This window comes from Apium graveolens, chromosome 1 (assembly GCF_009905375.1).
Source record: "Apium graveolens cultivar Ventura chromosome 1, ASM990537v1, whole genome shotgun sequence".
NCBI lineage: Eukaryota > Viridiplantae > Streptophyta > Magnoliopsida > Apiales > Apiaceae > Apium > Apium graveolens.
In genome coordinates, this window is record NC_133647.1 from 190330881 (window position 1) to 190355485 (window position 24605).

At 30.5% G+C, this 24605-nt stretch overlaps 2 protein-coding genes and 1 long non-coding RNA gene across 3 annotated transcripts; 1 reads left to right on the forward strand and 2 right to left on the reverse strand.

The window, feature by feature from the left end:
• Nucleotides 1–558: 558 nt before the first annotated feature.
• LOC141723192 (uncharacterized) lies at nucleotides 559–2417 on the reverse strand. Its single transcript, XR_012576184.1, has 2 exons — nucleotides 2276–2417; nucleotides 559–984 (listed from the first exon to the last, which is right to left on the reverse strand). It is a non-coding gene; the product is annotated as an uncharacterized LOC141723192 (long non-coding RNA).
• A 5079-nt stretch (nucleotides 2418–7496) lies between these two features.
• LOC141674030 (protein NRT1/ PTR FAMILY 3.1-like) lies at nucleotides 7497–11168 on the forward strand. Its single transcript, XM_074480756.1, has 4 exons — nucleotides 7497–7749; nucleotides 7865–8082; nucleotides 8246–8805; nucleotides 10147–11168. Exons 1-4 carry the CDS (start codon nucleotides 7680–7682, stop codon nucleotides 11042–11044), a joined length of 1746 nt encoding a protein of 581 aa, XP_074336857.1. The 5' UTR covers nucleotides 7497–7679; the 3' UTR covers nucleotides 11045–11168.
• Nucleotides 11169–15947: 4779 nt separating this feature from the next.
• Nucleotides 15948–16466, reverse strand: LOC141713807 (uncharacterized). Its single transcript, XM_074517381.1, has one exon. It carries the CDS (start codon nucleotides 16464–16466, stop codon nucleotides 15948–15950), a length of 519 nt encoding a protein of 172 aa, XP_074373482.1.
• Between the last annotated feature and the right edge of the window lie 8139 nt (nucleotides 16467–24605).

Genomic DNA, 24605 nt, shown 5'->3' on the forward strand with positions numbered 1-24605 from the left:
CAGCTTTTCTTACATGAAACAGGCCAACTGAACTAGAATAAATCATCACTACAAGAAAATCCTGTTTTCACAACAGAAATTTTCGTTGGCATACAAAAAAAATCCGTTAGTATAACAGCATGCCAACAGAATGCCCACTGAAACGGTCCGTCGGAGGAAACGTCGTTGGAAAGTAGCTGCCTAACCGAATTATTTTCTGTTGTAAACTTAACAACGGAATAGCATCCGACTAATAACAGAGTTCTTATTTTTGAAATAACAAAGATACAACCGACTTGGTAACCGAATATTTCATTGGTAATTTTAGCAACCATATGCTAACAGATTTTTCATTGTTAAATTTAGTAACAAATTGCCAACGAATTATTGCTCGCAACACTTTACCAACAGATTAGCTCTTATCAGCAACACTACCAAATATTTTTTAGTAATTCACTCTTGATAACACTCCAACAATCAATATTAATAACAGAATATAAGCATGTAAATCTATGATTTTATATATATTTACATATTTAACCAAAAATACCCAAACATTAGCAGCTTGTCAATAGATAATACACATTCAAAATGGAGAGCATTTTCATTAACAAGAAACCATCATCATACAAGACGGGCAGAAGGTGAGCAGAAGAATTCAACAACTTAATATTCACCAAAGTCTCATTCGACATGAATGCAAAACCTAACCTACCACCAACTAAAATATTTCAAGATACTAGGATGAGTATCATATCCAAAACCAAAATAAGCAAACCTAACAGTTTGGAACTAGTATAAAACCATAACAAGATTTGCTGAATCAATGACAAATAAGGGTAAGGCTAAACTAATAGAAGATACTTTGTGATGAAGAAATTCCATTTATCCTATTCTTCATATCAGGCCCTCCAACTATGTGTCAAACTCCATTATTGTTGAGGTTTGTGTAAGTGAATTTCCTAAATAGTCTGATAGTTGCATCAGAAAAACCACCACTAAACCCTGGAACAAAACATAATTTTAAAATTATTAACAACACAAGTAATACAAAAAAATACAAAAATAATATCAACTATCAGATGAAAAAACAAGAACAAGGATGTTATCCATTACCTAATTATGAAAATTCTAAACCAACGTGACAATTAAGAGGAAGAAGCAACAATCATCACAATGTTAAACTAAGACTATTGAGAGAAATGCCACTACTCGGTAAACACGCCTCTATTACTAGGAAAAAGAAGAAGAGAGAAATGACGATAATTTCTAGTAACTATAAACTAATGCCATTGTCTTTATATACTAAATTTTCGCAACCTGCTATAAGGGGAAGTACACATGATAGTCTGGTTTGCCTAGTTATTTTCTAGTTTTCAGTAGTACAAGAATTGTATATTTCTAAATATATTTCAGTAGTAAAAGATACTAGTCCACTTAAAGAAATACAAGATTAAGCCCCGAAAACTCTAATTAATAATAACTCTAAACTAGTGCTATATAAATTGAGTTGATAATTGGATGACAATAAAAAAATAAAGAATACATAAATTATGTCTACCCACGCATCATATCATATTTTGCCTAAGGGTAAAACCTCCGGAGGTTTCGAAGATTACTCGATAATTGGAACTATTAGATGCACGCACTGACTAGTAATCAAGGCCATTTGTGACACTTAAGTACAATGACATTATGTAATAGCCTCAAACAATATATCAAATCAGATATGTTGACAAGTACTTGCAAAGTTGGACACACACTGTCATTCAAGTTGCAACGTTGCTAATAAATTACAAAGAAGCATACATTGTCCAGAAGTCCAACAAAGACAAAATGAAGAGATGTGTAGAATCACTAGCTATTACAGCTTGCATCCCTTCAATCCCACTACATCCCAATTGAGTTGGTTTACAATCATATACACACGATAAAGGTGAAGATGAAAAGTACCTCTTCACAAAATCCTATTATGAAACTTACCCACTTTAAAATTCAAGTATAAGATGTATTAAAAAAATTAGGCATTAGGGTTCAAAACTTACCCCCAAATTAAAATTAAATCGAACTCACTATTTGCTCACTTAACAATCGAGCTCACTACTTATCAAATTGAATTTATTCACTTACCAATTGAGCTTTCAAGCTTTAGAGAATAACGACTCTAAGACTATAACACCAAAATCGAAGACCTAAATCACAAATGAAGTCCCATAATAAAATCATGAATCATCAAAGAACTCCAAATTAAACAATAGAGTAAGCCAAAAAATGAACTTAAAAGAAAGAACATTACCCATGTCAGAAAACAACATCACCTTCGTTTGAGAGAGGGGAAAGGTTAGAAGAGGGGGAACAACAGAGAGCGGGAGAATCACCTTCTGTTTTACTTTTCTTATTTTCGCTTTTCGGATGAGCGGGATGGTAAACCGCCTAAAAAAATTTCATTATTAATTTTATAATTCATTTTTTATTGTATGTCAAAAGTGTTTGGATAAATATTTTAAAATTAATTGTTTTTAATTTGTTGAAAAATATTTCACGATGATCTGACCGTATGAATCTATATATTTAAGTGATACTCCTAAAATTTTAAAAATAAATTTATTTGGTTTGAAATTATAATCATCAACATGTCATTTGAATGGTACTTCCAATTAGTACTTCATCCCGAATTGATATTTCATTATTTTAAATAGTATTTCTCGAAAATCCAACTATATGAATGTAAAAATTTATATATTTTAGCGATATTTTAAAATTTTTTAAAAAATATTTGATTTGCGATTTTAGCAGTCAACAAGTCATTTGACTGTTATTCTAACCAGTGCTTCGTCCCTAATTAGTGTTTTTATTTTTTTTAAAAAAATTTCAACTATCCAATCTTATAGGTTTTAGATCTATATATATTACTGATCTTCCCAAAATTTCATAAAAAACTAATGTATTTAGTTTGATATTTAACAGTCAATGTGTCATTTGATTGGTATTTTTATTTAGAGTTTCGTACTAGATTAGTGTTTCGATTTCTCACAAAATTTCATAAAAAAATAAATGTATTTGATTTAATATTTTAACAGTCAACGAGTCATTTGACCGGTGGTTCCAACTATTGTTTTAATTCTGAATTGCTATTTCGATATTTTAAAAAAATCTCGGTAATTCAACCGTACAAATGTCAAGATCTATATTTTTTAGTGATTTTTCCAAAAATTTATAATAAAAATAAATTTATTTGATTTACGATTTTAGCAACCAACGAGTCATTTGACTGGTATTTATAACTAGTGTATTGTCCCGGATTAGTGTTTTGATTTTTCAAACAATATTTTTTTGACGATTCAACCCTATGGATATGAAGATATGTATATTTTGATAATATTTTCAATTTTTTAGAAAAAATAAATTTATTTGAATTGAGATTTTAACAGGGGTGAAAAACCAAAATAACTATTTTTAAATAACAATCGCCTAAAATACTCACCAGAATTTTAAGTTGTCCAAAATACCCACCAGATACTCCATTTTCAGTGACACTGACAAAGGAGTATCTGCCATGATACTTCGCTGACATAGGAGTATCTACCATGATACTGATACTCTACTGACAAAGGAGTATCATCGTGATACTCCATTGAAAGTGGCGTATCATCCTGATACTCCAGTATCAGTGGAGTATCTGGTGGGTATTTTGGGCAATTTTTTTCAGAATGGGTATTTTGGGTAAAAAGATATCTAAAAAGAGGTATTTTGGTCATTTTTTCTTTTAACAGTCAACTGACTAATAATTCTAAATAGTGTTTCATCTAGTAATGATATTTTGAATTTTTTTTAAAAATAAATCTCGACGATCCAATTATACGGATGTGAGTACTTATATATTTTAGTGATATTTCCAAATTTTTATCAAATAATAAATTTATTTGGTTAGAGATTTTCATGGTCAACGAGCATTTGACGATATTTTTAACTAGCGTTTCATTCCGGAATGATATTTGGACTTTTTTAAAAAAAATTCTCAACAATCTAACTCTTTGCATTTGAAAATCTAAATATTTTCGTTATATTTCCAAACATTTTGGGAAATTTTTTTATTTGATTTGAAAGTTTAATAGTCAACGAGTCATATTTCTCGAACTTATACTAGTGTTTCTTCGGAGATTAGTGTTTCGATTTTTTTTAAAATTATATCTCGACGATCGTGCCGCATTAGTGATATTTCTAGTTTCTTAGAAAAAATTATTTATTTGATTTGACATTTTAACAATCAACAAGTCATTTGATCGGTACCTCTAACCCGTGTTTCATCCTTGATTGTTGTTTAGAATTTTCAAAAAAAAAATCTGGACGATCCAACCGTATGGATGTGAAAACTTATATATATATTAGTGATACTTCCAATTTATAATAGATTTATGCATATTCATTTTTAAAATAATTACTTAATTTTATAATATGTATATAAAATGTGATTTAAATATATATTTTTAATATATTTTATAAAAATTTTACCTAAAAACTTATATTTTTTATTTATTTATTTATTTTAATTAATATTAATATTCGATTTTAGATGAAAAATATTCGATTAATATTCAAAATAAGTAGTTGAATGTTAAAATGCCAACTGAATAAAAATAATATTGAATATTTTGGGACATTATTAACATATACAGATTTTGACATCGATACTTTTAGATTTATGAAAAATATGTTAAAAAAATTGAAATATCAAAAAAGGAGGTAACACTAATTAGAAACAATAACTAATCAATTATATTAAAAATGGGATTATAAAACATATTTAATCTTACACGGGTGCTTACAAAAAATTCCTAATAACAAATTAGTTGTGTTAAATATAATTTTAGTTTGATTAGAAAAAAAGCCACACTTCATTATTTTGGAGGAGAAAACTAAAAAAATAATATTTTTACTTTAGCAATGAATTAGTAACAAAAATAATTTCAACCGATCTAAAATAGTAATATTTTAGTAACAGAATGAGTATGACCTATCTAAAATTATAACGAACTACCAACAAAATTACCAATGAGTAGTGTTGTTGGTAGAGCGTTAGTAATTTCTTGGTAAACCGTTGTTGTTTCGTTACTACTCATTTAGTACTAATCTATTACAAATCTGCGGGTATTTTCGTCGGTAAATTTGGGCGGGTGATTTGACGCTTATTAATCTCAACCGATATTTTCGTTGGCAAAACATTTGTTGGCGAACCGTTACCTATCTGTTATAATATTGTCAGTTTTTTAATATTTTGATATATGTTAGTAATCCGTTAGTAATTACCAACATATAATTTTTGTTGGTAAAACTGGGAATTCTTGTAGTGCATGATGCTCCAATTTCTTATCATCACAAATTTGATCTCCCACTAGTTTTCCATATGGTTGGACCATAGACTGCACTAACAAATGCATCGTGAGCACGCAGGGATGTTGATAGTGCTTTTTTTTTTGTTCATTTAGTATTACCGTTTCTGAGAATACTTCCTCAAAGGAAGAAAGCATAAAACAGAGGCTTATAGAACAAAACAAGTAACACAAAGCATTGTTTCACTGACATGCAAAAGCATGGCTCTTATTCTATTGTCCTGGACTAGGAAACACTATTCGAAAAATTGGGATTAATCTGTATGCAACTGTAACAAAACCTACAGTAAGATGTTTTCCAAGAGATTGAAATCATCTTTTAGTTTTCAATTTTTGTTTAGCAATTTTTTGCTAAAGAACCATCGCCTCAGAGTTCATTTCAGAGGTGTCATGATAATTAATAATATAGACAAAAAAAAAAGAGTAAACACTCAGGTACAGAAGGGGACGTACACTGAAAACACAAATTTATTGGACCATTTATTTGATCTTACAATCTCACCATATAATGAAATTTCTATGATGGTTATCAGGGACATAAATGGCAGCAGTTGTGAGTCCATTTGTGGCGCCCAATGGACCACTTGCTAATTATTAATTCCTTCTTACGTAAACAACATAATAACCTACTCAATTATTATTAATCTTTCCTTTGTTTAGTGTGAAAGAAACACTAACAAAAGACTTGTTGCAAGAGAGATTGTTAGAGTACAAAGTGCAGATGGATGCATGGATGCTCTGTGTTCCTCAGGGAACTTCTAAGTAGTAAAATGCATTCATTTTTCAACTTATAATAAATTATAAAATAAGCTAAACGGAGATCATTCGGATAGGAACGGGCACATTCTTAACTGGGATAACTCTTGTTAACAGATAGGTACCGACTTCATATTCCTATTTCACAGTTCACATATGCAAGATAAGATCTCCGAGGACAAAATTGCAGTCACAGAGTGAGACACCGAGACTTGATAGATTGCAAGTGACACCTTTCCCAGGAATTGCAGAATTTGTACGTTACAACTTTATAATCTGAGAATAAAAAATATCATGTTTAAAAAATGATAAGTAATGGTGTGGGCTACCAATTTACATAAAGTAGCAGGGATTAGTGCAAATTATATTATAATTGTTATGCATAATTTTATACTCCCTCCATCCCAAAATGTTTTGTCCATTTTAATTTTTTTACTGTTTATCTTAAACGATCTTCTATTCATAATACTTTAATATAATGAAATTTTTATATTAAAGATAACAATAAAAAATATGCTTTAACAAACATGTCAACAAACGTTTTTAAAGAGGGATTGAGGAGTATCATTCTTCGCGCAATAATTATCAATCTCAATCAATTAAACCATGATGAATGACCAGAATCTGACATCTAACTGTGGGAAGTGGAATATAATGATTCATGGACGATATTATATAAAAGTGCTTGCTCAACTATCATGGAAACTAGGGTTTTTTTAACTACACATGAGTAGTTTTTGGATTTTGAAAATCCAAGCGTATTTAATTTGGATTCTAATTTTTTTTAAATGTGATGGTATTTAAGAGGGATTAAAAAAAGTTTTTTAATATCTTGGATATTCAATTTGTATTTTAAAAAAGTGCATTAAAATTTGATGGTATTTAATTTGGATTTTAAAAAAATCATTAAAATCTGATGGTATTCAAAACTCCATGAATTTTTTTGTATTATATAAAATTGTGGATTTTGGTGAATTTTCTAGTGTATTTTATATTTTCATAAATATTAGCAAAAATCCAAGAGATTATGATGGATTTGTAGAAATCACTACTCAAATCAGCAAACTTTCACGATATTCATTCAACAATTCCACTAAAATTAGCTTATAATTAAAATCAGCCAAAATTTGCAACAATCATTAGAAATCAATAAATTGTTATAAATTATTTAAAATCTGAATTGAATACATCTTTTTGTACTTCTATCCATTATTCGATATCCTCAGAGTGGCCAAATTCGGAAGAGTTCAAGAATTTGAAAAAAAAATTGTATAGTTTTTATTTGGAATCATCTTTCGTTCTTATCATTAAATATAAATTTAGATTAAAAATGAATTATAATCATTTATATATGTGGCTTTAATCTACTTTCAAATCCTGATTTCATCACTGCTTGTTGCTTTAATCTACTTTCAAATCCTGATTCCATCACTGCACACGTGAAGCTGAATGTTACTGCAGCTTATAAATAGTGGTTAAGGAATCATATAAACACACACACACACAAATTTACTCACCATAAGAACCAAGTGAGCGTGTAAGAACATTAAAAACATGGACAAGAATAGTAGTAATGTCGTCCAGCGGAAGAAGGGCGGACTAAGAACCATGCCCTTCATCTTCGGTAAGCTTCATTGATTCTCTCATAGAACTTATTATCATTTCATTTTTTTGTAAAAGCTAGTAGTTAAATTCTTGTAATTTCGCAAACTTAATTAGTTCTTGTTATGTGCACGCAGCTAATGAAACATCGGAGAAGTTAGCTGTTGTTGGATTCGGGACTAACATGATCAGCTACTTAACTCTGCAACTTCACATGCCTATCACAAAAGCAGCCAATACTCTCACTAATTTTAATGGCACTGCAAGCTTGACACCATTAATTGGAGCTTTCATAGCTGATTCATATGCTGGACGCTTCTGGACTATAACAATTGCTTCCATCATTTATCTTATTGTAAGCTCGTAAATCTCATACATTACCCATGCACACACATTGTATCATTGTTCTACTAGGAACCATTTTAGCCTGCAAAATAATTATAAATCACTAGCGGTATCATGCAATAGCAGGAAATCTAAACTAAACTATATATGTTCGTAATGTTTAAAAATGACAGGGGATGACAAACTTAACAGTATCAGCAATACTACCAAAGTTGAGGCCTCCACCATGTAAAGGTGAACAAGTGTGCCAAGAAGCTGATTCGGGTCAACTTCTAATCCTCTATGTCTCACTTCTGTTAACTGCAATTGGAGCGGGTGGGATCCGGCCTTGTGTAGTAGCATTTGGAGCTGATCAGTTTGATGAAACAGACCCGAAACAAAAGACGTCCACGTGGAAATTCTTCAACTGGTATTATTTTTTCATGGGTTCTTCTATGCTTCTAGCAGTGACAGTGGTTGTGTACATACAAGACAATGTTGGTTGGGGATGGGGACTTGGCACGCCAACTGGCGCTATGGCTCTTTCAATTATTGCATTTCTTATTGGATACCCGCTTTATCGGAACATGGATCCTGCAGGGAGTCCGTTTACGCGGTTGATACAAGTATGTGTGGCTGCATTTAAGAAAAGAAATCTACCAATGGTTTCTGATCCTAAGTTATTGTATGAGAATGATGAACTTGATGCTCCTATTTCTTTGGCAGGAAGGCTTTTGCACACTAAACATATGAAGTAAGTCTAATTCTATCCACCTATAGTTATTTAAAAACCTTATTAATCAAAATGTGATCATTACTTAATACAGTTAAAAGAAAATGTCTTTGTGTGTGGATTAATGCATTATTGTTATTATCAATGTGTAGAGCTAGGCTAGTAATTGTGAGACAATAATGTTGGATAGCAAATGAAAGAACCATACTGGTTGAATGGGATAAGATTGGACTGTGCACTAGCAAGTGGAAAACAAGATTTACTATATCTACTTTAATTTGCAAGGTAAACAAGAATTACTAGATTTTTATTACAAGGGTAAATTTTGTTTCACATTATTGAGTTGGCCCCTTCTTATTACATGTGAGTATTGCATGTCTGAAAATAAGAAATCTGTGATGTTTTTTCTGATTCTATTATAAGGAGAGACAATAAGAAATTTGTGATGTCTTTGTCTTGCAAGAGGTTAAAGTTTGAGTATTCTTCAACATGTTATGTGTGTGTAGTGTGTACGACAATATGAGTCGAAAATTTGTGATGTCTGTTTGTCTCGCAAGAGGTGATGGTTTCAGATCCTTCAACATACATGTATGTGTACAAGTCGATCTCACCATAGAGGCCGTGCCTCTTTAGATTCATATAGCTATAGTTCTTTTAATAAATGCAGTTTTTAAGAAATTTCTACTTGTGAAACGTAGAGGGTAATGAAGAGGAATCAGGCTTACATAAAGTATAAAATAAAAAAGCTCTTGCTATGTAAGATCAGTACCAAAAGAGAAGAGTGCAAAAAGTAAAGTAGTGCAAAGTTTCAAAGTTTAGGTAAAATTTTGTTAAGTTATTCTTTAAAGTGGTTATCTCACAGTAATGACCATGTTCCTGCTATAGTTCATGTGTTCAACGTATTAGGTCACCTGTTTACTTCACTAGAAAACACATGCCCAATCATACACCAAAAAACAACTTCCCCACAGAAAATGACTACTGACTAAAACTGGTACTATCAAATTAGACGGCTTTAGCTTTCGTTGTAGAAAATTGAATTTTTGCATTCAACTTGCAAGCTGCATTTATAACTGACAATGAATTCGAAACTATTAGTATTCGATTATGTGCAAAACTGGATTGAATCTGTTGATTTCTTACTTGTAATGTACAGATAAGTAGGACTTTTCTTTTCAAATGCTGTAACTAACAATGATTGAGATTTTATTTTCACCTCTACATTTATAGATTGTATTTTCAGGGTGTTATAGGTGTTATGTCGGTGAATATTACAGGTGTGTGTTGTGGGGAGACAGGTGCTAAGTTCAAAATTGTTGTAAAATAAATTTATTCGTTACTGGCGATGAATTTGGATTGCAGGTTTTTGGACAAAGCAGCTATTGTAACAGCAACAGATAACATAAATTCGTCATCAAAACTAAACCTTTGGAGGCTAAGCACGGTGCATAGAGTTGAAGAGCTGAAAACAGTGATCCGAATGGGACCGATTTGGGGCTCTGGAATTCTACTTATCACAGCCTACGCTCAACAAGGCACCTTTTCTCTTCAACAAGCCAAAACCATGGATAGACACATTACAAATTCCTTCCAAATCCCAGCTGGCTCGATGTCAGTCTTCACTTTAACCTCCATGCTACTCACAATAATCCTCTATGATCGCATACTCATCCCATTGATTAGTCGTTACACTGGTGTAGAACGTGGCATTTCCTTCCTCACACGCATGGGAATTGGCTTTGTCATTTCAATAGTAGCTACTTTAGTTGCTGGTTTTGTGGAAATCAAGCGAAAACAAGCTGCCACAGACTCCGGCCTCATAGACAAGCCTCATTCCATAATTCCGATACATGTATATTGGCTTGTGCCACAGTATTGCCTTCACGGAATAGCTGAAGCGTTTATGTCAATTGGACACCTCGAGTTTTTCTATGATCAAGCACCGGAAAGCATGAGGAGTACTGCAACTGCATTGTTTTGGACTTCTATTTCAGCTGGGAATTATACGAGTACATTCTTGGTTTATTTGGTGCACAAGTTTAGTGCAGGGCCTGGTGGATCAAACTGGCTTCCGGATAGAAATCTGAACAAGGGAAAGTTGGAGTACTTTTACTGGTTGATCACGTTGTTGCAAGTTGTTAACTTTGTTTATTACCTTGTGTGTGCAAAATTCTACACTTTCAAGCCAGTTGAGGTCCATAACATAAAGTCTGATCATGAAACTAAAGACGGAGGTATCGAGTTAGGGAGCCATGTTTAGTTCCACTCTCATGGTCACAAGTTAGGAGGCTTTTACATCTCTAAGATGAAGTTAATTAGTTAAGTTGTCCAATATAAAGCTTGTATCAAGTTACGAAATATATGGCTACTTGTGATGCAACTTATTTTTGGTATTCTTTATAGGCACATTTGAAATATCTTAGAAGTAACCTGTTAGTTTAATTAAAAACCATATACTCCCTCCGTCCCCCTCAATTTTTTATATTCGGGGACGGGAGCTCGACACGCATTTTAATTCTCTTTTTAAATGTAGTTGCATAATTATTTTTTAAATTTTTTTCTTCTAAATAAAAATATAATGTTCAAACTTTTATACAAAAAAAAAATTAAAAATAAATTACGAAAATATACTTTATAATTATCTTAAAATGCGTGACAAGCATGTAAAAAAACGGTAAAGAAATGAGAGGCATGGAGATAGTATAATTTTTGATTTATAAGTGCCGAACGAATAGACCTTGTGTTTAATGTCATATTTTGCAACTATCAGTCCCATGAACACTTGTTACATATACTCACTCATTTCGACAAAAAATGGCAATTTGTAATTTTAAAAGTCAAGCGCATTTAAATTCGGCTTGAACCTGATGGCCCTGATCCAGCTTAGAAGCCCATTGTAAAGTTTGGTTGCAAGCTAGTTCCACAGTTATATATGTTGCCACAAGGCACAAGCCATGTGAGAATTGAGATGCTGGGCCTGGACGCTCATTCACAGTCAAGGTCTTAAAAATCGGAAATCAGTTCAATTTGATTTTGTTCCGAAGAAACTAGTATTTGGAACTCGGAATAAGTACTTGAATTACCAATCGGATATTAATATTTTATTAATTTTATTTCTCATATATTAAATTTATTTATTTTAATTTTTGTGTACATGTATTAAAAATTATATATATTTTCTGTTAGATAATATATAGTTATATAGAGTATTAATAAAAAGTAAAACTATCTAATTAAACTAAAAATTTAATATCATGCTGGAAATAATAGAGTTTAAGATAATTTTAGACAAAGTAATTAAACATTAGTTTTAATAAGATTCCAGGTATCATTCTAATAAATATTAGTGTTTTATCAAAAAAATAAAGACGTATAATTTCAAGTTTGGTATAGTCCGGTATATTTTTTGTTTGAAAATATTGAGCAACTCAAACTCGGGTATGACCTCGAGTACTTGGAATCAAAACCGAATTTTAATTGATTGTTAATAAAATCAGTTTTAAACCCGATTACTCGAAATCGGATGAAATGAGGGGTTAAAAACGAATACTCGACCGATAGCCGACTGAGCGATTTTAAGAATAAAGCTAACAATCTAAACATTTTTGTCGATGTAAATTCTGTTGCCCTGCATGATAATTGCACATCAAATGTTTTTTTTTTAATATAAAATAGAAAATTGAGATTTTATCATTATGTTTTGGATGATGATGTTTGGGTGAAATATGATTAGTTTTCCAAAGGAGTACAATAGCTGTCGGGATGAATAATGATTAGCTTGATAATCATAATCTCTACATTACCTAACATTGATTGAACTGGTGTGGTCGTGCACAATACATGCCCTGGTATTTTTAGCTGTACAACATTTCTGTGCGTTGTTTTTTCTATTGGAGTTAAATATTCAACAATAAATAAAAATCCTCACCTAATAAAGGACATTCTCTCTCACAAAATGTAATTCGGTTGTTTAAAAAAATGTAGCCACAAACTCCATTCAAACAAACTTGAGATAACAAAAATATGGCAACTCCCTGTAACCTATACACCACTTATCTGGGGTCTGTTTGGCAACTTACTTATAAGCCACTTATGGCTTATAAGCCCGTAACAACTTATCGACGAATGTTTGTCGACCCAACTTATAAGCTGAATTTACAACTTATAAGCTGATAAGTTGAAAGTTGCCAGTGACGTACTTTTTTCCAACTTATTTTCATTTTTTCACTTTTTTCTAAAGTTTTGATTTTAAAATATAAATTTTTAAATATTTTCTAATTTAAGATTCATGAACTAAGATAATTGTAGTTAATAATTATTTGTTTTAATTTATTTAAGTAAAAAAACTTCTGACTTATAAGTAAATTTATCCAAACACTTATAGAACTTATAAGTATTTATCAACTTATCACTTATTTCGCACTTAATCATTTTAAGTCATAAGTTACTTATTTTAAGATTTCCCAAACGGGCACCTGATCTCCCGTGGCTAGGTTGGTCGACAATTCCAGAAATTTAGAAAGATGGGTATAAATTGCTTAAAAAAATTGCACAAGTAAAATTTAATCGATACATTTATAATTTTTCCCTACAAATTTTTATCGACTGAAAATAATATTTTATAATTGTTATAATAACTAGTTAATATAGATTACATATAATTTGTAAATTATAAGAATTATTTTAATTAAATAACTATTATGAATTATGATCACTTATTATTTTATTAAATAACTATTATTATAATTTGTATAATTAATTTTTAATAACTTATTATTTAATTAATATATTATTAATAATTTAGGATTATTAAAAATAGGTATATTTAAAAAAAGAAATTAGGTTTGAGTGATATGGATTGAAATCTTGAAAAAAGAAATGAGGTTTGAGTGATATAGGATTTAAATATCATGAATAATGTGCTCGTTTGGGAAATCTTAAAATAAGTAATTTATGACTTAAAATGAAGTGTTTGGATAAATTTACTTATAAGTCAGAAGTTTTTTTTACTTAAATGAATTAAAATAAATACTTATTAAATACAATTATCTTAGTTCATGAATCTTAAATTATAAAATATTTAAAAATTTATATTTTAAAATCAAAACTTTAGAAAAAAGTGAAAAAATGAAAATAAGTTGGAAAAAAGTACGTTACTGCCAACTTTCCACTTATTAGCTTATAAGTTGTAAATTCAACTTATAAGTTGGGTCGACAAACACTCATTAATAAGTTGATACGAGCTTATAAGCCATAAGTAGCTTATAAGTTAGTAGCTAAACATGCCCAATATCTTACTTTCCCTTCCAAATAAATTGTAAGAGCTTCGCAATATTTTTACTGTTAATTACATTTATTGGCAGATATTATTGTATACCTTGTTATTAGTAATATATTTGGAAAAATAAAAAACATAAGTAAAATTCCACTCTATACCAAAGTGGGCAAAGTTTCATACCCACTTGTCCTTACTTTTGAAAATTCATATCTTAGAACTTTGAAATATGAACACGAAAATAAGAGAAAAATATTCAAACATAAAATTTGAGTTTGGCTTCTCCCATCCCTGACCCTGACCAGTGACCCCTAGGGCTGAGCAAAAAATCGAAAAGAATCGGTAAAAATAGATTCGAAACCGAAAATTAAAAAACCGAACCGATTTCAATAGTTTGGTTTCGGTTATAGGTTCCAACCGAACCGGAAATGATCAAATTGAACCGATTATTAATATAAATAAAAGTATAATATATAATAATCTTTTATGTAATTTATATAAATGGTAGAATTAGTAAATATATTTAGATCTTACAAGAAAACTCAGTCATTTTAATTCTGGACAACCTTCGGTGCAAAGACAATCTTTAAAGTACCTTTGTTGTAATTTTGAACTAAAGTCATGAAATCAGCTTATTATTTATAGAGTTGCATTTTGTATATCTACATACCTGCACTTTACAATATTTCCCAATGATAAAATCACCGTACCTAGGAAATATTGGAGCATTTATGTTAATTTTTTTTATTTATAAACCGAAAACATGATTAAAGTTTGTGTTAGTGTTTTGTTACTGCTACTGCAGAAAGCGGAATACCACGTATCGAAATTATTGGATCCAGTGTGATTTTGCAGGGAAGTCATTGGTTAAATTATGTTTTGTTTATTTAATTTATAAAAAAAAAATCTTTTATATTATTTTGGTTTTTAAACCGAAATCGAGCCGATTACAACAACCGAATCAGGATTTTTGAAATAAAATTCGAACCGGAAATTGCGATTTTTTATTTTAAAAACAAAAAATATATGATTATAATTCCGATTTTATCAAAAACCTAGCGGAACCGGCACAAGCTGGAGTGACCACCCATCAAGCTACCTAAAGATGTTCATGAGTTAGACTCACCAATCCCACTCTTCTTAGTTACTCCCTCCGTCCCTCCCATTTATTTACACTTTCCTTTTTTGGATGTCCCATCCAATTGTTTACATTACAAAACTTTCCAAAAATAGTAAGGTTTTTATAATTTTTAAAATAACTACATCCACTACTTCTCTCCACTATACCCACTTTATACATATAATATTAATCGGTCCCACTACTTTACTCACTTTTTTAACTTTACTCTACTATTTTATCATTTTTCTTAAACTCCGCGCTCCACCCAAATTTAAACATTTGGGAGGGACGGAGGGAGTATTTTGTACACATATATAAAAAATATCATAATTTATAATTTATCTTTTTGGGACAGGTCTGGTTCCACCAAGTGCAGTCTATCAATAAAATCTCTTAAAGAAAAGACAAGCATCGATATATAGTACGGGAGATCCTGGTTACATGTTTAATCAAATTTAAATTATTTGCTTCTCAACAGTGATGAGATCATATTAGAATTTTTTTTAATCATTTTAAATTTAATTCTTGCTCATTACATGTTCTTGATTCGAGTCTCATTCTTCCTATATTTTTAATTAGATTTTAGGTTATGCCTAAATTGTTGGAACTGAAATTTATTTGAAGGCTAATTTCTAAAAACAAAATAATGATTTGGTTCACAGTTCAAAATTGATCCGGAGCATATTTTGTTCAGAACCTTGGCTTCATTATTAACCAAAAATAATAACAATAGCGTTCGATATAACTAATTTATTTTGTAGAATCTTGTTACAAAGCAGGTAAAGCTTTATCAGGTTGCAATAAAATATCACATGACCCGAAAACCATATCCGAATAATCAAACAACCCATCAACGGTCACAAACTCCCCACTATCATTACAACCATAATCACACAAACCTTCTCCATAAACTAAATCAAACGAGTCATAACCCGACACGTCACCCCATGACTCACTGAGTTCTGACGAGTCAGACGTAACTCGGACCAACTCAGTCTCCACTTTTTCCTCCGAGGATGTAGAGGGTGGTAAACCCAGTTCATCATCCGAAGCTTCTAGAAGAAACCCGAGTTCCGGCTGTGACTCGCCGGAATTCGCTTTTTCCGGTACCGGAGACAAACCCAATATTTCATTTTGAAAGCTTTGTATGAACGATTCGAGATCATGACTCGTATATGACTCGTCTTGCATGTCGAAAAGGTCCTCTTTGAGTCGTTTAACGTCTTGAGAAGAGACTGACTCGTCCGAGTCTTGTCTGGCTCGCTTCATGCAACTCAGTCCTTCCATAACGGAGATTAAATATTGGTGTTGTGTAATGAAATGAAGTGGGTAGATTGATGTAATAAAAAGAGGATGCTTTGGAGATATATATAGGAGAGGGAACATGAGGAGAGAGAAAAGGTGATGGGGATTGAGTGCGTGAAATGATGTTAAAGACAGGCGCGTGGTAAGAATGGCCATCACGGATATAATGGCTTTTGCTTTCACTATTATTATTTATTTTTATTTATTTATTTTTATATTATTCTTTTCAGCTTTTTTAGAATTTTGTTTTGTTATGATTGTGATATATAAAATCGACTAATGGAATATTACAGATAGCGAGGACCTAATAAAAGGAACGTGTCGGTACCTTTATATTACCGATTTGAATAGGAATTTTTTTAATGTTATGTAAGTATAGAAAATAATGACCATTGTGCGAATAAATACTGTGTAATTAGTAAGATAGCCTGCTCACTTGTCTCATTAGTGAACATAGCTGATTAAGAAAGAAGGTTACAGAATCAGAGTCGAGATAAAAAGACAAAAATCGAATCTACCAAAGAAGATGAGAACATTTCAAAGAGCGGAAAGTAGAGGTCGGAGGTTCCGTCAAACTGATTCCTATTTTAGTGTTACTTATTTGTTGAGATCTCATAAATATCTTTTATTTTAAAATAATTTTGGGAATGTTTTTTATGAATTTACTGTTTATTTTTTTATTTGTATTCGGATTGCGATTTGTTTTATGGGAATAAACTCTTTGCTCTTATAAATGAAATTTGAGTTTTACATTTAGAAAATCAAACATTTATACATAACGTTGTGTTCCAGAAATTTTTTTTGAGAGAAAAGAAAAAAATTGTAAAAAATATATTTCTTCAACTTGTTTCCGAACAACTTTTATGAAAGAAAGGAAAAGAAAGCAGCAGATTTGGGAAAAAATTTTCTTTATTTTTGTCTACAAAATCTTTTTCCCACTTTTGAAAAGATTAGGAAAAAAAGGAAAATTAGTTATTTTTTATTATTTTTTCTTCTATCCTAGATTCGGGAACGGAGCGTAAAAGCAGATATTGCTCTAACAACTTTAAAATACAAAATAATAAATAATACAATTTAGTATTGTAGAATGATTTCAGCAATACTTTCGAAAATAACATTATTTCTCTTTTTTATTCGTGTCCGAGTTGCAATTTGTTTGATGAGAATAGTAGATATTTCTGTAACATTTCACCTAATTTGATTTTAATCTATGAAAAGGGAAGGCTTATGCAGCATAAACTCCAATGTCGAAGTGAGTAAAGATTCTTATATTCATTTAAATTTTGTTAACATGATTAAAATAGTAAACGGACGGAAGATGTAATTGTTAGGTAGAGAGCCGGAGAAATTTGGCCAGAATTCACGAGCTGAACAAGAACAAAATGTGGATAACTACTTTAAATGATGCGTCACGTGAAATTCGATGACAGTGTCAGTATTCATAAAGACGAAAGTGTACCGGCGTGGATAGATAAAGCAATAAATCTCAAAGACGTTGTAGTAGTACATTGTACGTAGTTCTGTTTTAGTTTTTATTTTTAATTTTATTTTTCCATTTTTTGTTCTAAGTTTTCTCATCAAGTCGACTAATCCTATTTACTTATAAAAATTATTAAAATATTTTTAGTTAACGGTGAAAATTAGTCTGTGATAGATATAGATATATATATACGATAAAAATTAATAAATCTAACCAACATTATGAAATAACGTATTATTATTAGAATAATAATATTAGATCTTGAAAATGACTTTTCTTTCCTATTTAGTGATTTATTGATTTTAGAGCGACGATATTCTTAATATAATATCAGAGTCCAGGATGGCGGCCTAACTCATGTTCGACTTTCTATCATCATCAATATTCTCTCAATTTAGGGTGACACGAAATACAAATTTATGCCAAAAAATGAGGCATGTGATTCACTTTTCGACCGATAAATGGATTTTCGAGTGAGGATGAGTGTTCGAATAATAATATAAAATCATGAAAAGTATTTTTTTTTACCATATTGAGGTTTTAAAGAAATTTTAGAGCAATGTTTAACTATATGATTATATTTGGCATTTCTCTAACATTTTAAGATTTTATATGAGCTGATTACTGAACATGATACGAGAGTTTAGAGTTTAGATTGACAGGAAGACTAAGATTCTATTCGCAGTCATTCCTAATATTTTGGATACCAAAGGCAATTAATGATTCGTGACGCCGATATTCCACTTTCTTATCCATAATGATTTTTGAGCGAGGAAAATCATAACTATATAATTGTATTGGGGTATTCAATTAGTTATATTTGAAACTCTGTTTTAGGTTATACGAGATTGGGGAATTACTTATTTAGCAAAAGCAATGTGTAATATACATAGCTTCTCCAAGAAAAATCTATTCAAAAAAACCCAAGATCTTTCCTTTAAATATTTACATTGCAATTTCTATAACCGTTGGTGTCATTTTATGTACATCATGTTCGGTATTTTTAATTGAAGAAGTACATGTTTGTGAGGCGGTCGAATTATTTGAATTTTGGAATAGTTGAGCAAGTTGACAGAAATATTAATTATATAGTCAATATGGCCATGCACAAGATGTGACTCATTTCATTGTTATAAAAATTTCCCCACAAAATACACCACCGCGGGCTGGACCTCTCTCTCCGTGCTGCTGTCCCAATGTTGTCTTGACTATCCCCACAGCGAGGCACCATGGCCGGTTCAACGGAACCAAACTATAAATGAACGGAGTAATCTATTCATTTATGCATGCCAACAATGACTATTATTCCTCCATCCGTCCCGCAATATATTTCTTTAATTTTTTATGATCAAATTAATTAACAATTAATTAAATGTAATTTTTTATTATTTTATTTTTTTTTAAAAAAATACATGTTTAGATAAATTACATGTACTTTAGATTGATTTAAAATTTTATAATTATTTTGATTATATATTTTTATAAATTTTTTAATCAAAAATTGGATTAATTTGACCATAATAAATTAAATGATACATATAAAATGAGACGGAGTGTGTACTATAATGCTTTATTAAATGGTAGTAAAATTCGATGCTTGGTAAATTTATATTTTGAATTACTCATAGGTTATTTAAATTCAAGAATATTAAAATAATTTGTAATTAGTTGTGGATAAGGATGATAACATTAATTTTTAACATTTTTTAAAGAAATAAGTCAATTGAGAAAAGTATTTGATAAAGTCTTCAGATTTTAAGCTATATTTTGATTTTAAAAGTCAATTTTTGACTTATTTCAAAAATATAAATTTTTTAACAAGTCAAAAATTATTTAAACCGGGACTTACAAGTTACAGCCCCAGCCAAACGGGTTTTAAGTAGCCTTCCAGAAATGAATTTATATATCTGGTTGGAATTTGGATACTAGATAGATAAGTAAGCAAATCAGGATTCTGAAATAAGCTTGGATATTTATAAATCAAATTTTCTTTATTTTTTAACCAAATATGATATATTTATACGTTGAAACTAGAGTGGTCAATCGGGCCGTGTCGTGTAATTCCGTATACGTAAATATAAAACTCATATCCGATCCGAAATGATTTCGTGTACCTATATGTAAAACCCATATCCGATTCGAATCGTGTCGTGTATTTTCCGTGTACTTTTCGTGTACATTAAATAAAAAATTAATATAATATATATACATATAATATATAAAAAAATCTCCTTTAATGTATAATTTAATGACATATGAAGAGTTTATATATAAATATATATATTTTTACTTAGTATTCTATAAAAACTTGTAAATATTTATATTATATACATAAATATATGCATGTATTATATATATTAATTTATAAATATATTTATCTCGTATAATTTCGTGTATTTTTGTGTACCTAAATTGAAACCCATATCCGACACTAAATCTATTATGTAATTTTGTGTTTGTGTATATTCGTGTTTCGTGTACCAAAAATTAAAACTCATATCTGTATTTTTCATATCGTTTTGGATCGTGTTCACGTGTCGTGTATCAAATTGCCCGCCTCACTCCTCGGTTCGGTTCGTCAAACTGGTGAAGGCAATTTAATGGTGTAGCAAGAGTGTACGGCTCAAAGAGTACAGATGATGCAGCGATGACAGGACTTAGGAAAAGCGAACGGTGGAGGGAAAAGTAATACGTACTTTAATCATAAATTATTGCACTAATCTTGTGCACATACGTTACGTATCACGTTTATTCTGCGTTTGATTCGGTGCGAAATTAGCTAGACTGCTAAGTTGAGTTGGATGTCAAATTTAGAATTCAGAAACAACCAAAACGCAGTGTCCCATCTCCCAAAGAATTTTGGAGAAAGTACGGAGGAAAATTGATAAAAAAAATTATTTTTAACCAAAGAATTTTGGAGAAAGTACGGAGGAAAATTGATAAAAAAAATTATTTTTAAATTTTAAATTTCATTGTCTTCTCCTTGGGAGTATACTCAAGAGTACAAATTTTAAATTTTAAATTATGTATTTTTTTTTAATCGTAGATAATCCGCAGCCGCTATTTTTCGGGTGCGCACTGTGTAAATCCTGCGAACTCACGTAATAACCTGCAAAACACGTGAACTAAGGTAAACCGCAATGTATTATCTTTTTAAAAAACTTCTAAAGAAGTTCTTTAAAATAGAAGGAAACTCTTATCAAGTGCTTTCAAATTTTTAAGAGGATAAAATTAAAATAAATTTCTTTAACATGACTCTGATTTTCTTTGAATACCATAGAAAATTTTGGGAAATGTTATTTCCAGAGCAAAAAAATTGCGAAAATGCCAAATTACCTTTATATTCATATTTTCAGGGCTTTGATTGTAAATGCAGGGAGGGCAGTTTTGTCTTTTCACACTAATGTTGCTCTGGAAATTAAAAAATAGCTCTGAAAATAACATTTTCCAAAATTTTTGAATAACATTATTGACATATGATATACTCCAATTAACCTATTTCCGGGGACAACAATTGAAGAAAAATCTTTATAATTTCCTTTTTCTTCTGTCTAACAACTTTGGACAATTTTTTATATATATATAAATTTGGTCGCCCTTTCTTCTCTCTCTTAACTTTTTGATTGATATAGATTACCGTATTATTCTTTAATTTATGTTCTAATAAATTTTTAAAATGACTTAGTATATAATCGAGAATAAACTCTCAATCATCAATTGAACTATTTAATGGTGCTCTTTCTTAATTTTATTAATTTTAAGTTGAGAACACAGTATTAAACAATATAATATGAAGTGTGAAAAACTAGCCTAAATTTACGGGTTTATTCCACGTCAAAGAATTAGTTGGCACAGTTTGAATCTGCACAACTACTGTCTACTAACTGTAGCATTGTTTTGTCAAGTTGTATTTTTCAAAATTATTTTGTGTAATTAATTGAAGACTATGAACCAAAATTATGCTTAAACAAGAAAATTGTTGTAATAAGTTAAGGCATCAACGCAATTTAAAAAGAGGTCATATATGTAGCTCTGATGGGGTAGTACAAACTAATCATCCAAATCTAAAATATTAATTCGGTAGAAATAATTGTATCGATGAAACACACAAGACTAAAATCGATTTTCACATGGTAGGATCCTCAGAACAGACAAGTTAGGACGCAGCCTACTTGGACAGCTGTTACAACTGTTACAATCTATCTGTCGGCAGGATTTTATTCTACTAGTAGCTTGTGCCTATAATTAGGTTTTTTTTTCAGGCAACTATGGGCCGTCGGTTGAACTACTGGGCTTCACTTCGAGGGCCTTTTAATTGGCCCATAAAAGCTTTCACCTATATAGCCTTCACCTATATCCAACTCACACTTTACAGTTTGGGTATAAAAATACATGAATTTAGTGAGGACAATCAGGTCGGTCGAAACATATTTAGTAAAAATTAAACCCGAACCCGAACCCGAACTCGGAAAAATCCGAACTATTAAAACCGAACCCGAACCCATCGGATTCGGTTCGGGTTCGGTTCGGATTCGGGTTTGTAGATCACTATCAAATTGCACCTTAATTTGATTGAATTAGAGGGTTCAGAGAAGACAATAGATAATATACCTCTATGAATAAAATTGTTGGTGAAATAATACAGCAATCTTGACCTTTAGTATACTTGTAGTGAAAATGTTGTTAAAAACATATTTAAACAACTTTAATGCAATAGTTTGTAAAAAGTATTATTTTTTAGTACTAATATTAGTAATATATTATATTATATATTATATTATTTATAAAATATAAAATATTACTTATAAAATATAAAATATTATTTATATATTAACACCGGTTTCGGATCGGGTTCGGGTTCGGGTCGGAACGAAACGGGTTTCGGGTTTTCGGGTCGGGTTCGAAACGGTATGCCTTAAAACCAAACCCGACCCGAAAATGGTTCGGGTTTAAAAATCAAACCCGAACCCGTATCCAAACCCGAAATATTCGGGTTCGGTAAAACCCGATCGAATCGGTACGGATCGGGTATCCATCGGTTCGGTACAAATTGCCATCCCTGCATGAATTTGGTTTAATACATTTACATTAAATGATTTCGCAACCTAAACTCCAACTCTTTTCACTTTGGGCCTGGCTTATTCACTTATAAGCTCGTATTCGTAAGTACTTATCGACGAATATTTATCGACCCAATTTATAAGTTGTAAATTCAAAGCTGATTAGTTGAACATTAGTAACGACGTATTTTTTCTCAACTTATTTTGAATTTTCGTTTTCTTTATCAACTTTAGTTTTAAAATATATATTTTTAAATAATAATCTAATTAAAAATTCATAAATTAAGATAAATATATTTAAAAATTATTTATTTTCTTTTATTTAAATAAAAAAATCTGACTTATAAGTAAAATTATCCAAACACTTATGTAATTTATAAGTATTCACCAACTTAACACTTATAAGTCAAATATTCATTTTAAATAATAAGTTACTTATTTTAAGATTTTTCAAAGGGACACTTTATTCGCTCGAATTTTTAAACACTGATATTACATGCTTGAATAAAGAGTTGGACTCTGGGATTACGATAGTTGCGCTCCAATTCACTTAAAATTAAAAATGCTAATTATCTCGATTTAGCTCCTATAAATATTTTTTAATAGTTATATGTAACGTATTTGCATATATACATACAGTTAGACCTGACAAATCGGATAACCGGATCGGTTTCGGATCGGATCTATTTCGGATCGGTTCCACTTTCGGATTATGATATAACTCAAGGTCATTCGGATCGGATCGGATGTGATTCGATTCGGGTCTAATTCGGATAAAAAAACAGATGAAATGCAGATAAAAATTGGACAAAATTCGGTTCGGATTAAATTCGGTTCAGATATTTCGGATCTTAACTTATTTATGTTTTCATATTTTGAGACTTAAAAAAATATATTTTTATTAAATGTAGTAATTTTAATATAATATAATGTACCTTTACATTAATTTATAATTAAATAATTAAATTATCACGAATATAAGATACATTTAAGTATGAAGTTTGCTTATTTCGGATCATATTCGGTTCAAATATTATATGAATCAGTTTTGTTCGGTTCCAATTTATAATCGGATCTAGTATTTCAGATCATTTTCAGTTAAATTTTCGGTTCGGGTAATTTTCGGATCGGTTTAATTTGGTTTTCGGATAATTATCGGATTATATAATTCGGATCTCGGATCCATAGATTTCGGTTCGGTTTTTCGGATACAGACCCATTTTGCCAGGTCTACATACAGTTATAAATTAAAACGTGTCAAATATTGTTATATCATTTTAAAAAGTTTTTGAAAACTGATTCATGTATCTAAACACTATTATTGAAAAATTGAATATAAGTAAGAAGTCCATCATCTTTTGTGGTGCAATTAGATGCATGTGAATATATATAAATGCATGATCATCTTATATACCATATATGCGTTTTTTTGTGCATTTAAGATAGGGGTGTCGTCGATGTCCTCTTTTATTATATTTGGCAAAAATCAACCTTGTCTATATATTTATATAAAGTAGAATCACACGTGTCTGACGTGACATTTTTCAGGACTCCTATTCTCCTATCATAATTTTTTCATTT

Coding starts and splice junctions, on each gene's coding strand:
- LOC141674030 (XM_074480756.1), top strand. CDS start 7,680: ATGGACAAGAATAGTAGTAATGTCGTCCAGCGGAAGAAGGGCGGACTA. Junction 7,750..7,864: donor AACCATGCCCTTCATCTTCG/GTAAGCTTCATT, acceptor ATGTGCACGCAG/CTAATGAAACATCGGAGAAG. Junction 8,083..8,245: donor CTTCCATCATTTATCTTATT/GTAAGCTCGTAA, acceptor TAAAAATGACAG/GGGATGACAAACTTAACAGT.
- LOC141713807 (XM_074517381.1), bottom strand. CDS start 16,466: ATGGAAGGACTGAGTTGCATGAAGCGAGCCAGACAAGACTCGGACGAG.